Here is a 17,438-nt window from a genome sequence, read left to right as displayed (position 1 = left end):
TTTTTTCAGTTTGGTTAAAAATTAGAATTTTTCAGTTTGGAAGTAGAGTAAGCCTTTCATGGAAAACTTTAACGCCAGCTTATTTTTACCACCAGTCGTTATATTTTGTTTGCATGAAAATGTACCAGCAATTCAAATTACGAATAATTTCGCCGATCTTTCCGTATAATTTCTTCGTCTGAAACCGCACACAATCTACATTTTAAAACAGCTGACCCACAAAAACAACGTCAACGATGACACCAAGAAGACAAAGTTGTTAAATATTCGAAATGTTCAACCAAGGAGGTAATCTGTGAAGCAAAATATTTTAATGAACTCGCCGAGTCGAATTCCTGAACTGGCTCTCAGACATAATTGTGAAATTAAAATCTTGCCAAAGTTCGTGGCTAATGGCGTAACAAGTGTGATCGTCCCCCGGCTCTAAGAGACTCTAGAATTGTTAAAGCAATTTCCGAATCAACTTAAGACTTTCTAGAATGCTTGACATTCTTAAGAGGATTAAGTTCTATAAGAAATTTAACACTTTTGGGTACTTTTCTTGGTAAATCCGGATCTCCACCCAGAAATAATCAATTTTGTAGAAAATTCCACCATTATTTATAAACATCTAAATCATAAACATGATTGATAATAAATTCGACAATCTCAAATCTAATTTCTAATCTAATCTGGTCGTCTGGTGTAGACGACTAGGTGGCCTAGTGGTTAGAGAACCTGACTGCTTGAGGTCCCGGGTTCGATTCCCGTGTCGGGGCAGATATTTGTATGAAACATACGAATGTTTGTTCTCGGGTCTTGGGTGTTTACTATGTATTTAAGTATGTATCTATCTATATAATTATATTTATCCGTTGTTCAGTACCCATAACACAAGCTTTGCTAAGCTTACTTTGGGACTAGGTCAATTGGTGTGAATTGTCCCGTGATATTTATTTATTATTTATTTATATTATAACACAAAACCTGCAGCCACATCCAAAAAGCCCCTACACTTGAACCTGATTATTGTGATCATAAAAATATTTTGATCAAATCTTTCCGCAATATTTTCGAAGTTGCCGAGTCAGTACAGACGATTTTGTCCCTTATAGCAGCAACTTTTCTAAGTCCTTGTGGCACACGTTTCTGTGATAAAATTTTGTTGGTGGAAAATTTCATCTTGACGCGCTCCAGTTTGCCTTGTCAACAATCTCCAGATCGACTCGATCTGCTATCTCTCTCGGAAGTTGCTGGCACTTCTTGTGTTATTAATGTATAGTAGCTAGTAGCTCCGTTTTATGCAAATATAAACATTATTTTGCATTGAAACTGTAGGCTTGGAGTTTTTGTTAAATTGCAAGGCTAGTCCATAATTCCGTTGAACCTACTCTGAATATATATAACTATATGAAATATCTGCCTTTCTATCTTCCTTAAATATTCCGAGAGCCACAGAGCTCACCACGACGGTCCCCTGTGACCTAAGGGTTAGAACCGCGCTACATTTTATATCAGAAATATTATATCTGATAATATCTCTAAAGGCTTCGTTTAATTACGCTGTGTCGGACAATTGTTCGCGTAGACCAATTAGCATTTAGATTGGAATCACAGTACGTAGATCATCAGATGCAAATTTATGAATTATGCATATAGAATTTGCAATGCTGCGATAACTTGTTGATTCTCAAATTCAGTATAGGCTATATGTTTATATGCTGAATTCAATAATTGAATATGATCTAATAACTATGATTATTATTATCGCTTCTTAAGATATTTTATGTCTGCCTGAACTGTCAGTGTACGTCGGTTAAATTTATACGCACTACTCGTATGTACACAAATATCTCCAAAATCGCAGCTTTTGAATGGCTGCTATCATTTCAATGACTGTAATAGCATATACGTTGCCAATACGTTGCCCGAGGAAAAAGTCAGCTTTACTTATGATACTTTAGGTAATTATACCTTGGTCCACTCACTTTACTGTAAAACTAATGTCTCTGCCAATAACGCGGTGAATTATATTCCTGTTTATATAATTAAATACATAAATAGTCCGAGACCTGTTAGACGTTTTAGAGTAAATAGGTATGTGAGGGAGCGTAAAAACTTGTTACAATATAGCTACTTCCTTTATTATATCAAAGTAGGTACCGACTCTAAAACAGATCTGATTGAAGAGCAAGGTTAGTACCGGACTATACCGATCCTTACATTTTTAAGTGCTCATCGACGGGTAGGTATTTGGCTTGACCTCTTTTATCATCATCAAATCACCTTAAGCCGTGGTTACTTTAAATACACGTGTATCTTAAATGTTTGTTCCCATTTTGTAAAATTGGAGACACGTGTTTGAATTAGATACCAGTCGATATGCAAACGATAGGTAGTAAAAATGACACTGTCCGCATCTCTGAATTTTCCCGTCAACAGCTTTTCATTTTCACAAAATTGCATCAATTTAACACGAGGGAAAGTAATAACAAAATTTATGTTGAATTGCTTCCTACTATATCGCACGGTGTGCGTCGGCGATAACCCTGCTAGATTCTATTACCTCAGCAATACGCCCCGAGTATCCTAGAGAGCCCATTTGTGACCCTGTTGTTCGACAAACTAAGAAGAGATAGCGGGGGAGCGGGGCCGTATTGTGTGTGATTGTATTACATTGTCAACCCACACGCTGCCAGTCCGGTGTAAAGTCAGCGGTACGGCAACGCAACGATGTAATGCACATGTCATGCTAAAGTAGAACACCTTGTTGCAAGTTGCAACTTGTGCCGTCACAATTTCTCTTATCAAAGTATCTAATATGGATAATATTTATTTAACTCTAGTTTTCATGTCATAAGTTAGTTGAATAAAGTTTTTATTTTTATTTAGTATAAGACTCAATAGCTTCACATTGCAGCTGTCTTGGTTACTGTTTGGTATGTTACTGTGTGATTTGTTCGTGTTACATAATTAATGGGGTTAATTGTTAACGATTGAGAGAAGCAAGTTAGTAAATAAGATATTTTGTCTTCGCGCATTGTAAGACTAGTGTATGTCATATTTCATTAGTTATAAAAAAATCCTTCGTTTCCGACATGCATTACTAAGTCCATGTGAAATACTACGCTCTCGCTTGTGCCGCGTACTACACAGAACCTAGTGCTACCATAAAATATAGAGATAAAAATGCCCTACAGAGAATGGCTTGGAACGAATGGAGCACGGAAAGAAATAAAATAGTTTTATGCCTCCATCGGATTATAACAATGATTTATGACATGAATTTTGATGTCTTTAGTTCGTTTGATCATCCCTTGTAGTCCTCGAAAATATTGAAATCGGTAATTTCTTCTTCATCATTGTCGTTCTTAAGATATTTTTGTTTTATGTCAATATACGTAGGGTTCCATACTTGTTGTTACTTACGTGTCCATCTGGCTGTCCGTCATCTGTCACACAGGTTTCGCAACGAAATGGTTGAAGTTACGGTTGGAGCTGAGTAAAAAAGGTGGTATTATTTATATATTTATATGACTAGCTTACACCAGCGGCTTCGCTGTCGTTGCAGAACTCCCTATACTTACTGTGGAAATTTTCAAAAATCCATGATAAAAAGAAAATTCCAGCAAATTATATTACCGTTTTATTGTACCGTTTGTGCCCAAATACATAAATAAATAAATCCTGCACCTATTCTTTAGCCTAGTTCGGACCTGCAAGAAAAATTGCGCAAGTTACATTGCCTACACAGCAGCGCTCGATTGGCCACTTCATAGGTACTCGTTTTCTTTATAGCTCCGCAATGTTAATCAACTTCAGAATTAAAATAACATTTTTTTAAAATTTTGACGGTGGAAGCATTCTACACTTTCACTGAACGTAGATATAGTTGGTGATTAGTTTTGTAACTAAGGGACCCCATACATCCCTGTATTATTATTATTCTTTTTTTGTATTTTTGCTTTAATTGTATACCTACTGTGCTTTTTAAGTACCTATTTTATTTGTGATTATTTTATTTTCAAAAAATTACTTTCTGCCAAGTTTCTTGCGGCGGGTGCATTCTTCTTGGCAATGATGGTATTTCCGAAAGCGCTGGTAGTTTCAAAAATGACGTGTTAAAGTGCCCATTGCGGCCTATTTACTGAATAAATGATTTGAATTTGAACTTACTCAAATTTTCTTGCTGGTCTGAACAGGGATTTAGTAATTTATTGTACCTTGATATGTCAGTCATGATTCAGCCTGATTCATCTTCTATGAAACAATCGTTTTGTTTTCCAGTGGAGGTAACGGGCTACAGCGCCGACAACTGTTCGGTGTCGTACACGTCGTTCAACAACGAGACCCTGGTGGGCTCTGTCATCCGCTCCGCCAGCGTGCTGGTGCTACCCGAAGGCTTGCACCGCAGCGACACCCAGAGCGCGTACTTCTGTGCCAACGGTAAGTACAGAAAAATACAAAAAGACTCCGAAAACCAATCTAAATTTGATTGTTTAATAGTAAAGTAGGGGTACAGCACGTAGCACGGAATGCTGAGGACCTGGGTTCGATTCCCAGCGCTGGTCTCTTTTTCTGGATTTTCTGTGCATCCATGTTTCAGTTCGTACTTTCGGTAAGTACTTACAGAGTAAGAGTTAGTTATTAAAACCTGATTATTGCTCCGTGTGACCCGTCCCTTAACAAACAAAGAAGGCCGAAGCATCGTCGAAATCCCCGAATGCCCGATTAAAATCGATATTATTTCTAATTACCATTTATCCACAGGTTCGCACACGTAAAGCGATCTAGCAGTTGAATTGAAATTCCGGGATTATATTAAATTCCCATGGGAATTAAAAAAAATATATCGTGGTCTTCATTGACGTTGCACTAAAACAACTATGCCAAATTTCATGACTGTAAACTCAGTAGTTTAAATTTCGTGATTTCATCCCAATCCCGTGGGTACATCGGGATATAAGTAACCTATGTATTATTCTAAATTTTCAACTATCTACGTACCTACTAAATTTCATTCAAATTCGTCCAGTTGTTTTAGCTTGAAGGAGTAATAAACAAACAAACACACTCACAAACTTTAGTAGGATAAACTAATCCCAAACGTCACACGGACCTCACGATACTGATGGGCTACTACGAAACTCGAAACTCGAAGTTCGTGTCGTACCGTCCCTCTCGCTCTCGTATAAAATAGTAAAAGTGTCAAAGGGACCGCACTACACGAACGAGTTTCGAGTTTCGTAGTAGACCTGCTGGCCACTCACAGACACCCTCTTCACATTCCAGAGCACCTGGCAGTGTCTTCCCGCGGCTCGTGGGAGTGGCAGTGGGTGGCCGCGCCGCGCAACCGCGCCGGGCTCGTGCTGGAGCTGCGCGCCGCGGGCGCAGCGCACGTGGCACTGTCCGCCGCACGCGAACCTTCCCAAGACATGTACCGCGTCGTGTTCGAACGCAGCCGCGTGTGGATCGCTAGGGGCAAGCACGGTGAGACAATATCATCATCATCATCATCATCATCATCATTATCATCATCATAATCATCATCAGTGGGTTGCCGCGCCGCGCACGTATAATTTTCTCCCCAACGGATATATACCCTTCGAGCGATTTAACACTCCCATTGCACTTTAGTTCTTCGGTGAATTTCCATATTCCGTTTCCTGGGCCACAAAATCCATAAAAATACTTAAGTATCAAATTACATAAAATGCCGCAATGAAAAGCCTGGCAATCATTCTAACTTGTTGGTTTTTTGGCGCATCTCAAAATTCAATTAGCTAAATAGGCTAGCGAAACTTAACTTATCCATTTTATACGAAAAAGGCTGCAAACGGCTGTCAATTAACATAAAGTTATCAAGAGGATCTCAAAATTTTAATTCAAGTTGTTCTTGAACTTATTAATAAAGACTAACTATAAACATTATACATTATACAAAGCATGAAAACCTGGCTAACTAATCATCCACTCTCAAATTCCAGGATACGACGTCCACCTAGCCAGCGCCGAGCAAACAGAGAGCGACGACGATTGTTCGGGCGCAGACTCGTGGTGCGCCTGGTGGGTGTGGTGGGAGGGGGCGAGGCTGTCCGTGGGCCGCGGCGCTGTTCCTTCGGAAAGAAGACTTCTGGTGTGGCCGCTGGCGGCTGACATGAGGATCAAATACGTTGGCTTCAGCGCGCTGTGGGGAGAGAAGGCTGATTTCAGGTAGGGACATACCACTTGGATATACCACAAATGGATATAGCCCATAAAACCCTGTTACGAAATTTATGCACGAAACCAGCCGAGACCGAGGCCCTCGTAGCCCTCTCGTTCTAAGACAATAGATGATTGATCCAGCATCAAGTTATCTAGTGTACCAAGTGGTCTGACCTTGTGTTTAATATTGTTTGGATCCAAACGTTCTGAATTTATTTAGTCCAGTAAACATTATTATGGATACGAGATTTTTTAAATTAAATTTTAGAATATGGAACTTCAACGAGGAAGCCGGTTTCTCCCAAGTTCTGGAGCTAGGCCTCCCCCACGGCGTTGTTCCTGGATCTGCAAGTGGAACTCTTCTGGTTTCCGGCGGCCTCCACCTTCCACTGTACAGTCTGCAGACGGACCCATCAGACCAGTGGTCAGAGGTTTGGCGCGACTCTCAATTGTCGGCGGCTGCTGCCAGCTTAGCTCCATTGTTGGCCTTGGAACACATTCCACATTTAGTCGAGGATTCCGAGAGGGAAAGAATTTTAAAGAAATTGCCGGAACAGGTAAGATTATTCTGCATTTTATAATTTATCATTTCTTTGGTTAGAAATGCAGACATATTTGATCAACAATGCTCCTGGCATGCTGTGAGCTTTTTTGTAGCAAAATGTACGAATATCTAGACCGTGACCTGTTAAGTTTCATATAATTTAATTTGATTTGTTTCATATAATATCATTACGCAAAGCACACATATCTTTCTTGGTGACAAATATGTTGAATCAACAAATAATTTTAATTCAGCAATAATTACTGCCTTAAGTGATAAGTTAAATTAAAGCTCTATATTATTTTTCTGCAGGTTCAAGTTCTTTTGTCTTTCCGTAAGAGCGACAACTCATTCAGTGACCACCCAGCAATGAGTAGTCACCTTGCAACAATTAGGACTCTCGAAATACTGACAAAAATACAATCGTACTACCCGGTTGACCCAGAGTTACTGCAATCCATCAAAAAATGGATTCAAAACAGACAAAACCCTGATGGTTCCTTCACTCCTCTAGCTGCTGATAAGGAAGTAGATTACTATCCAGTTGAAATAATAAAAGCAAATGGCACTACTAAAGACGTTGATGTTAATGAGTACTACTATTATGACAAGGATGGCAATATGTCTCAAGAAGAAATCGATTGGGAGAGGAGAGTAGAAGTGACTGCTGAGACGTTAGTGGCATTGCTTGAAGTTGGCGTTGAAAATCAGGTAAAATTTGTTGTAGAGAAATAAAACTAAGATATAGTAAGTTTCAAAGGTAAACTTAATTTTTTTTTATTCCAGATGGATGCTAATATCGCAAAACGAGCTCAAAATTATTTGGAAAAAAATGTACAGAATCTTACATCACCGGCTGCTCTCGCCGCTACTGTACTTGGGCTAGTACTGGCAAGGTGAGAAATAATGTACTAATTAATTTTAGTAATTTTTATGTAAGACCTGATTATGTCAAATAAATTAGTATTATTAGGATTCTGTATTTAAGTTCAAACAGGGATCCCAGAAGTTCATGAATACCGAGTTATCCATTGTGCTTCAGTTTGTCAAAACTTTTTTTATATCGAGTTGAAATAACAAGATACAAATAACTCTTTAAAATAATTGAGTCGCTTAACTTCAAACTTGGGTAAGTCTTTTCTACTGTAGTGTGAGTTGCGCCTCACACTCATACACTCTTCCAACGTATACTAAATACTGTCTATATTATAAAGCCCTAGGTCTAACTTTATAGTCTAAGTTATATATGTTGGGAGAGTGTGTGTGTGTGTGTGTGTGTGTGTGAGGCGCAACCCACACTATACTACCCTCTTAGGAGAGTGTCCACCTTATTTGCATTTTATTTTGATACCAAATTCGTAAAATTCTTAGAATAGGACATTTTTGAGTTTAAGGGGCTGTTTCACCATCCATTGATTAGTTTGACTGACGGTTAAATGTGATGCCGTCTCTATTTGTTTTGCGCGAATAGACGGAGATGGCAATCAATGGATGGTGAAACAGCCCCTTAAACTCAAACGCAACTCAATTGTAAAGACAAGTTATGACCTATTGTAACTATTTCGGATTTTCCATTCATTAATTCATTTCATTTTCATTCTATATTTTCACTCACAGAAGCCCAGCAATACCTGAAGCATTAGTTATTCTGAGAAATGCGTCGACAACTGAAGAAGGCGAGTTTGGCTGGCCGGCACCCAGAAAAGATGCTGCTGACTGGCTCTTAGAGGAAACTTCAAGGAACATTAAAACTACGTCTTATGGTTATTATTTAATTTTGTTACCCGTCTCGTTTTAAGGATTATTAGGGTCATCTCTTTGCCCTATAACTAATATTGTAAATACGTTAAAGTTAAACGAACAGTAGGTTCATCTGGGACAGCAATCACCGCACTGCCTATTAGTGCCCACAATACAAGTAGTAGTTCATTTGGAATTGAAATAAAAAATACAAAAAGATTCCAAAAAACCAATCTTAGTGTTAAAGCGTTGCTGGTCACTCGAAAAAAGAATATTTTTTTGAAAATCTCTAAGTTGTAGCGTGGAAAATTGAAGCCCGTGCCCAGTATTATTGGAGAGATCAATTCGCTTAGAGTTCGATGGCTTGGATGTGTGAATGATAGATAATCGATGGTCAGGCGGGAGTTTGTTGCTAGAGAGAAGAGGGAAGCTGGAGGGACGGGTGGAAGGGGAGAGAACAACCTAATAGTACATTGATGCCTAGGCCTATAGCTATTGGAGACGCATCTGTGTACCAACTTTTTTTTTGTTAATTTAGTCAACATAAAGTTTTTTTTTATTTGACCGTCAACAATGAACTTCATAGTTAAATATCATAATTGGGACTTATCACCGCGTGTCCCGAGTACCACTAGTACTCGTGACCTGGGCCACTGTAATGTGGTCGAAACGTCCAGGTATATTATTAGGTACTCGTGTGTTTGCCGTGATAAGTCCCGATTATGGTAGGTATTTAACTAAGAGCGAAAATCACGAAACTTCAACGCATTCACTGCCACCGACCCATATATGCGTTTTTGGAACTACCCCGCAGTGCCGCTGTCATAATTATTCGTACTTTTTGAACGCACATGTGCGTCGGTGGCACCTGTGGTCAGTCAAGTCAAGTCAGGTGGCAGTGAATACGTTAAAACATTCAATGAACTTTGCCTTGTGATATGGAATTAACAATGACTAGGTACCATCAGCCAGATAAGTGGTCTATCAATATTTAAACAAGTTCCTATCAAATGAATATGTTGCTAAAGTCGAACTTTCAAGTTGACAGGCACGTCTATTGGCATTCTTGTTATGTGACATGTAAACGATTATCAACTTTAGGGTGGACCACATATTATTATTTGGTTGATGGTACTTTACGGACATTTTTGAGGAAAAATCACAACGTTATCATATTGTACAGAGGCAGTAACGATGGAGCAGTACGTGGCCGGAGTGCGCGTGCTTTTAGCGGCGTGCGCACGCGGCGCCTTAGCCGAGGGCGAGGCGGCGGCGCGCTTCCTGTACTACCGCGCGTCCACGCTGCAGCGGCACCCCTCGCTCGCGTACCAGGCCACGAAAGCCGCGGCCCAGTACGCGGCGCTCGCGCACGACAGGTCAGTTAACCCTTCATAACCTAACCTAACCGTGCGAACGAGCGAATATTTAAAGTAGCATATAGTTTTTATTTATCCCAGCCTATATACGTCCCACTGCTGGGCACAGGTTTCCTCTCAGAATGAGAGGGCTTGGGCCGTAGTTCGCACGCGGGCCTAGTGCGGATTGGGAACTTCACACAAATCGTTGAATTGCTTCGCTGGTTTGTGCAGGTTTCCTCACGATGTTTTCCTTCACTGTCAAGCTCGTGGTAAATTTCAAATGTAATTTCGCACATGAATTTCGATTAACTCAGAGATGCGAGCCGGGGTTTTAACCCATGATCCTCCGCTTGAAGGCCATAGGTCAAACCACTAGGCCACCACGCGTTCCAGTTTATATTACGTATATATAAAGGGGCTCCTAGACGGGCCATATTTTCACTGCAATTTGTGGCCGGCAACTATTGATGTCCCTCTCTTACTCACATGTTAGACACGGACACCAATAGTTGCCGGCCACATATTGCAGTGAAAATATGGCCCGTCTAGGAGCCCCTTTACTAAACCACTAGGGTGAACAAGTTCTTGAGTGGAGACCGCGAATCGGCAAGCATGGCGTGGGATACCCTCAGACTAGGTGGAGCGATGATTATTATTAGCAGCAGAGTTTAAATTGATAAGCTCATTATGATGTACGCAGAATCAAACAGAAATAAGAGAGAATCAAAAAGAATTTAATTAAAATGTAAAAATTACAATAACACACACACACACACAAAAACATCACCCTTGTATTCCCAAATGGGGTAGGCAGAGCACACGAAACGTTACCGCTTCGGAGCCACTAACAATAACAGTATTTAAAATTACCATCACAAATGTATAAAACAATTTAAACTCTTTCTAAGCCATGTAAGCTAACATAGAACAATCGTGAAATGGTGATGACTCGGTCTACGAAAGGCTTAAAATAATGGTTTGTGGCAGGCACCGCGCACTGACAGTGTCCCTAGCAACGGCGGGCATGGAGCTGACGGATACGCTGGAGCTGCGCGCGCGCACGCCGCCCCGCCCACTGCAGCTGCCCGGCCTTCCCACCAAAGTGTTCGTGTATGCCACCGGCGCTGGATGCGCCACGGTGCAGGTCAGTCCCCACAAGGGAAGGTTCAATCAACTAGGTCCATATCGGCGTAATTATTGTTGGAAGTCGGATTGTAATGTTTGACGGAACGTATCTTTTTCTCTGAATCCAATAATTGTTCAGAATTGTTATTAAAAAAAACTTTCCCTAACCTACAGTCTACAGTTTTCTATAGGATGTCCATTTACAAATTTCAGAAAAATTTATGATTTAGTGGGATTTTTTTTATGACAAATTAATTCCGACAAAATTACAGTATGACTTGCGAAAAGTATGCGAACTTTTGCGCGCCCCACTCAACTATTTAGTGCACGTTATTCTGATCTGTAACTCACGAGACATCAGTGATGCACTTTGTTGGAAAGATGTTTGCAATGCTCTTAGCAGATGAGCCATGAAGGAATTGCCTGGAAACTGTCTCAACCCCTAATAAAATATAAAGATTGCATTCCTTGATATGGACCTGCTTAAAGTAAGTAATTCCTGAATCAACTAATCATATTTTTTTACTTCCAGGGAACTATCACGTATTCCACGTACACGCCGAAACCCGAAAACGCGTTGTTAAATATACAATCCGCTATAATTGAGGAAATCCGGCCCGAGAGAAGCAGCATTGAAGATTTACAAGGGAACCTGCCAACATTGATCATCAAATCATGCTTCAGGTACAAATATAAATATGTCTAAATAAACACAAAAGTTACTTTGCTTCCAAAACTAATAATATGCTAGCTAGATAATTTATGGATCTCTACAAAGTAATGCCTGTTCCAATCATTTGTTTGAACATCTCTTCAGTAGCATAAAGAACACGCGATTACACAAACAATTATTGTCACATTGTGTTTTTTTTTCAGATGGAAGAGCAAAGAACGCTCCGGGATTCTTCGTTTGGAAGCTTCACTCTTCTCCGGCTATGAATTGCACTCTGTCAACCCAGTTGTTCTAGATGGAGCCACATTTGCTGACTTGCATTATGGCTCTAGAGGCGAATCAGTGTGGTTCGTCTTTGCCAATGTAAGTTTATTGTTTTTTTTCTATGTTTATTAGCTCAGTTAATAACGTACCCGTATTATCTCTTGAATATTTCTGCATGAAACAGTAAAAAGTAACAAGCCTTTGGCCTCATGCCAATTCTGTTAAAGAATCTAACCGTTTTTCTATATATTTTTCAGATCAGTTCAACTTGTCCAGTCTGCGTAACCTACGAAACAAGATCCAAATTTGTAATCACCAGCCTTCGTCCAGCCTTTGCCAAAATTTATCCTTCAACTCGTCCTGATCTGGCTGTTGAAACTTTCTTCCACGCCAGACCTGGCAGTCCCTTACTTCGCGGGATCACAGATGATGATTTCATCACGTGGTTTGATAAAACCGAGCTAGCAAGCCTCAAGACAAACGCTAACATTGATAATATTTGTGAATGTGGTCGAATTTGTAGCAGAGACTATGAATTTAGAAAGGCCAATGATACTAAAAACGATGAAACCACTACTCCTGATAATGTAAAGCATACTGAAGCAGCATCGAGTACTACAGAGGCCATTACTTCTACTGCGCAACAACGTATCACGACAACTCAAGAAACAACAGAAGCAAGTAGTACCGAACCCGCAACAACAATTGCAAACAATATCGTGACAGAGGAAATTGCAACGTCTCAGTCCACATTTAATGTAAATGTCACTGAAGTACAAAGCCCACATGCAGATAAACCCATTATAATACCAACTGCAACTTCCGTTAACACGTCACAAAAAGAAAACGTTGAAAACAATATTTTACCCCTGTTAACTAAAAGTACTGGTGATCTTATTATTCAAAAACTGCCAATACCTAAATCATCGCTTTTCAAGAAAGAAGAAATTAAAAAGAAACCTTTACCGAGGCGTAAAGGAACTCTAAAAGCAACGTATGGTGACAAACAAGAAAAATTCTTTAATAAGAATAAATTTTCTAATGTCACTAAAATAAAAACAAGTGAACCTACACCTAAACAAATTGCAGCTGAAACGGATGTTCCCATTTTGCACAAAGTTATTCTAACTAACCCTAAAGATGTGTTTATTGTAAAACCGAACTTTAGCAATTCTGACAAACCTTTAGTGGAAGATAATACTATAACGAAAGAGGAGTTAAATCCAAAACCAGTTAAAATTTCAGATCAAATCAATTCAAAGATCATTCATCCGTTCATTGAAGATATTACTAAAACATCAACGTCACCTGCAGAGAGTTATTCCGAAACGTTGCTAATTCCTCATACAATTACGGCAATAACAAACAGCAATATCAAAACAATGCATAATAGAACGATGAAACCCAAAATCAAAATTCAAATCAAAAAACCAGTTGTTAATACTAATTATAATTTGACAAATAGTGTCGCAAAGAATGAAACTAGAAATGAAGACCAAATAAACAGCACAAAAATGAAAACTGTTTCTCCAGAAAAGTATTTCGTAAAAACATTAAAATCGATCAACAAAGAAATTCACAAGATACCACCTACTCCCATATCGGAAACATCGAAAACTTTAGCTGGTGTGCCGAAATCGGATATCGCTCCAGAGAATCGTGGTGGTTTCGAGATCTTAGATAAAAACAATCTTTGGGAATTACTCAAAGAAGGACCTGACGCAGAAGCCTCGAAACTAGAAGATAAGTTACAAGTGCACAACAGACTTAACACTTTAGCACAAAATGTGTCAAATGTAACGCAACAGGTGTCAACGCTGCCACAAGACGTGTCAAATGTAGACCATGACGTGACAAACGACAATCGGTCTTTATAAACTTTATTGTTATATAATGTGTAAGGCACAAAGATTTCAGCAAATATTTTTGTAACACACTCATTGCCACTTAGCTTATTGAAACCCTGTACTGAATTACAATTGTTAACATTGATGTTCCGATCGAATATGCACTCAGAATATCCTGACGCACTCAATCTTATTGTTGATTGTAGAACGATGTATTTTGCACTCATTGTTTATATAATTTAGGAGGTAAATGTGTGTGTGCTGTAAATAGTAGAGGTAAGCTAATTAATTTTAGTATTAAGAAGCGCGCTGTGTGACTAAAAAGAAATTAAATCTGTGAATACTTTTGTTTGTATCGCCCATTGCTCAAAGCCCTAGATAAGACTTATTTTGTTTCCTTATCTTAGTGACATTTAGATATACTCTTGCCAAACTAAAGTTAACTGCGGCTTTGTAGGTTCTCAGGAATGTAGGTAAACGCTAAAGTGAATAGAGAGCTAGGATCGCTATGAAGTAGGGCTGCAAGTCATGTTTCCTGTCATTTCGACATTTCTAGATTAACGTAGCTCGATAAACCCGGTTGTAACCCTAGACCTTAAAATATAAATAAATTATACTTTGTAAATACTAAAAGCCAAAACTGAAATCATTGGGACTGTATTTCGAAATAGATGTTATTTTCAAGTGCGTTTTCTTAGTAAATATTTACCGTTTAGTATAAATAGTTAAACCTAGTGTTCTAGAGAATGTAATTAAATGCTAATGCCCCAGAATTTCCATCCGTCTAAACTATCGTCTTCTGTATCTATTGTATGTAAATTGTAGGTTCTTACCTTAGCTTAGAAATTTGTATGATTTCATAAGAAATTATAAACTAATGGCGTGGACTTACAAGCAAAAATAATTACCTATGTTCCCCTTATGTGAACTTCCATTGTCTTCATCCGAACAACTCTCCTGGATTTCAACGGTCCCAACTTTTCGGTCCTTTTCACGTGTCTCGTCATTAGTTTTTAATATCCATCGTTCTGTAGTAAAACTAATAATTTGAAGGATCACGTGAGATGTGCTTTGAGCCATTACTTAATTAAAAATAAGGTTTGTAGGTTATGAACAAAATTACTCGGATGTTTTACGAAAGTTAACATGTATTGTTTTTATAGGATCTGATTTCTATATAGCTATTATGCCCATACTTCCGTGTATAAATGTAATATCTTTTGTTTTAATTGATTAAATTAATACTCACTCGTTTTTACGTCTGTGTAAATTGTATGGTTGTATAAAACTAGGTGCTTGAGCGAAAGATTCTCGTCAATTTGAAATGTGTAAAAATTCGTTTCGACAGTGTAAGGTATAGTTGTAATGGAAACATGGATTAATAATTGTGCTTACGGAATAAGCTAGTCATTTATTAAGTTACCTCGATGTACTGACACAGATTAATTAATAGGAATGATTAAAATAATTACACCAAGTCTTCATTTGTTTCATTATGTGGTTTAATTGTTTATTAGGCATAATATTGTCTAACAGGACTTCTTCACTCAACAATGATTTTGATTGGAGCGCATACTTGAGACGTTGTTAAATTGATTGATTGCTTGTACACGTCGTTCGCGTTCCATATTAGCTCGTCAATGAATGTTTGTGTGTACTTACGTAGCTGTCTGTCGACGAAGGCCACGGTGATCAGTTTATTTAATGGCTAATAACATAAAATTCACCAAACTTCTGCCATAGCGGAGCGTGCAAAAATATCTGATACGTCCTACCGGCTCCAGAAATAGAGTCTTATCAGATATTTATTAACGCTTTGTAATGTCAGATATTGGTGCTGGTGACTGTTCTGTACAGACACAATTATTCTGTATTGATTTATTGACATGTTTAGTGACTGTTCTGTACTTGAAACTAAGTTTGTTGACAACGGGAAAATTAGAAAAATTAAACGTTCAACGGTTCGCGATTATATTTCTAAGGAACGGGCCGATTAGTTTCGATCTTATCGGAAAACGAACTCGCCTTTAACCTCTTCACCGCCACAAAACAAACGAAGTAACGTGCTCTGTACGCCACAGAAAAACCAGCGACAAATTAACTTGATTTTTAATTCCATTGCAGAAGAAAGAAATAATTTCCAAATTGTTATTTTGATAATCGGCAACGGATAAAAAAGCAATCTATCACTTTAAAACAAACTAAATCAATGCTAATTGTAAAAGCACCCGAGTTTTTAGCAGTTAAGCAGGGAACGGAACGACCACTACTCAATGTAATATTCCCGCTCACAAAATGAAATCCTCACCTCTATTAGATTGTATTGGGTGAAAGGCTCATTTCACGCCACTCTTGGCTCTCTAAGATAGTCGTACCCAAAATTTTCTAGTCCACTAAATTGGGATCTAATCTTAGCAATCGCTCTTAGATTTACAGTCTTAAGCCGTCTGCTATCGATCCCTCATAACAACCTTAATATTATTATCCTTATAGGGTACCTAGTTTCCTGGGTAAAAAAATATTATTTGATTAAATAATCCAGTTTCCATCCAGTCGAATAAAAAAAATAGTTACCTAATCCGTTAGTTATAGCACAGATAAAATAGGACTTAATACGACGGTTTGACGGCAAAACATTTACATCAATGAAACTTTGTTTATAACTTTTATCTTGGCACTAGAAATGAGGATCTGCCGAGTCCTACCAAAATTTAGGCGTTCTACCCCCTCCCAGGGGGTATGGGCAGGGGCCAACGTTTAAAAAATGCAAATTTTACAAACTAGGAAAATGAGGTGTCATTTTCTAATGTATTTTTTTGCGCTGAATCGAATGAGACTATACCCATACTTATGTGATCAATATTTTGGGAGATATAAATGCTACCTCTAGCATGTGTGTATAGGACACGTGCTACTATTAAGCATGCTTATTTAGTGGCATACTGGTACCTACTTCAGGTAATAGCATGCGTATAAACATGCTTATTAGCATGCTAGTTAGCATTTGCAGGTGGCAAATTGCGCATTCTAGGCTGTTACTATTAAGCATGCTTATTAGCATGCTAGTACTTTACTGCATGTAAGCAGTACGGCCATTTGGCGTGCTAGTAGCATGTGTACCAGGGTACTTCAGGTACTAGATGCAGCATGCTTATTTAGCATGCTCATGTCATCGCATTCAAAAATGAGATAAAGGCTGTTACTATTAAGCATGCTTATTTAGTGCCTTAACTGGCTATAATATACTATTCATTACCAGCTTGCTTATGCCCGCACCTTCGTTAGGTTATCGCGCGGTGGCGCCCTCTACCGGAATAAAAGGTATCCTATGTTGATCCTTGTGGGTTCAACTATCTATATACATATACCAAATTTCATCAAAATCGGCTCTATGGTTTCGACGAGAAAGCGTAACAAACAGACCGACAGAGTTATTTTCGCCTTTATAATAAGTAGGGATTTTTTGTTTAAGTGAATAAAAATAAAAATGTCCAATATTTTCTGATAATAACTAACGAACTAAGTATAGTCTTTTAGGACAGTCTATTCCTTGTAAAAATTTAGATTGCTGTGACTAACGTAGCCGAAATGTGCCGAAATCATGGAAGAATACAAGTGGAAGTGCTATGTAGGAGCAGCGGTCGTGCCAGTCGTGTTCAACATTACGTTGAGTATGATCACGTTTAGTAGTGTCGCGACAT

General features: G+C 38.7%; 1 protein-coding gene across 1 annotated transcript in view; it reads left to right on the top strand.

Annotated features, from left to right (window-relative positions):
- LOC141433952 (C3 and PZP-like alpha-2-macroglobulin domain-containing protein 8) overlaps positions 1-15,217 on the top strand; it is a 227,403-nt gene extending 212,186 nt beyond the window's left edge. Inside the window, exons 15-26 of the mRNA XM_074096103.1 lie at positions 4,267-4,425; positions 5,272-5,469; positions 5,967-6,192; positions 6,455-6,743; positions 7,043-7,441; positions 7,517-7,626; positions 8,348-8,493; positions 9,654-9,846; positions 10,816-10,972; positions 11,486-11,637; positions 11,830-11,989; positions 12,148-15,217. Coding sequence (XP_073952204.1) covers positions 4,267-4,425; positions 5,272-5,469; positions 5,967-6,192; positions 6,455-6,743; positions 7,043-7,441; positions 7,517-7,626; positions 8,348-8,493; positions 9,654-9,846; positions 10,816-10,972; positions 11,486-11,637; positions 11,830-11,989; positions 12,148-13,767 — 3,809 coding nt within the window. The 3' untranslated portion in view covers positions 13,768-15,217. The remainder of the gene's footprint in view (positions 1-4,266; positions 4,426-5,271; positions 5,470-5,966; positions 6,193-6,454; positions 6,744-7,042; positions 7,442-7,516; positions 7,627-8,347; positions 8,494-9,653; positions 9,847-10,815; positions 10,973-11,485; positions 11,638-11,829; positions 11,990-12,147) is intronic.
- The last annotated feature ends 2,221 nt before the right edge of the window (positions 15,218-17,438 follow it).

This window comes from Choristoneura fumiferana, chromosome 13 (genome assembly GCF_025370935.1).
Source record: "Choristoneura fumiferana chromosome 13, NRCan_CFum_1, whole genome shotgun sequence".
NCBI classification, from domain to species: domain Eukaryota; kingdom Metazoa; phylum Arthropoda; class Insecta; order Lepidoptera; family Tortricidae; genus Choristoneura; species Choristoneura fumiferana.
Note: the sequence above shows the minus strand (reverse complement) of the source record. Positions and strands in the feature narration are given on the sequence as shown.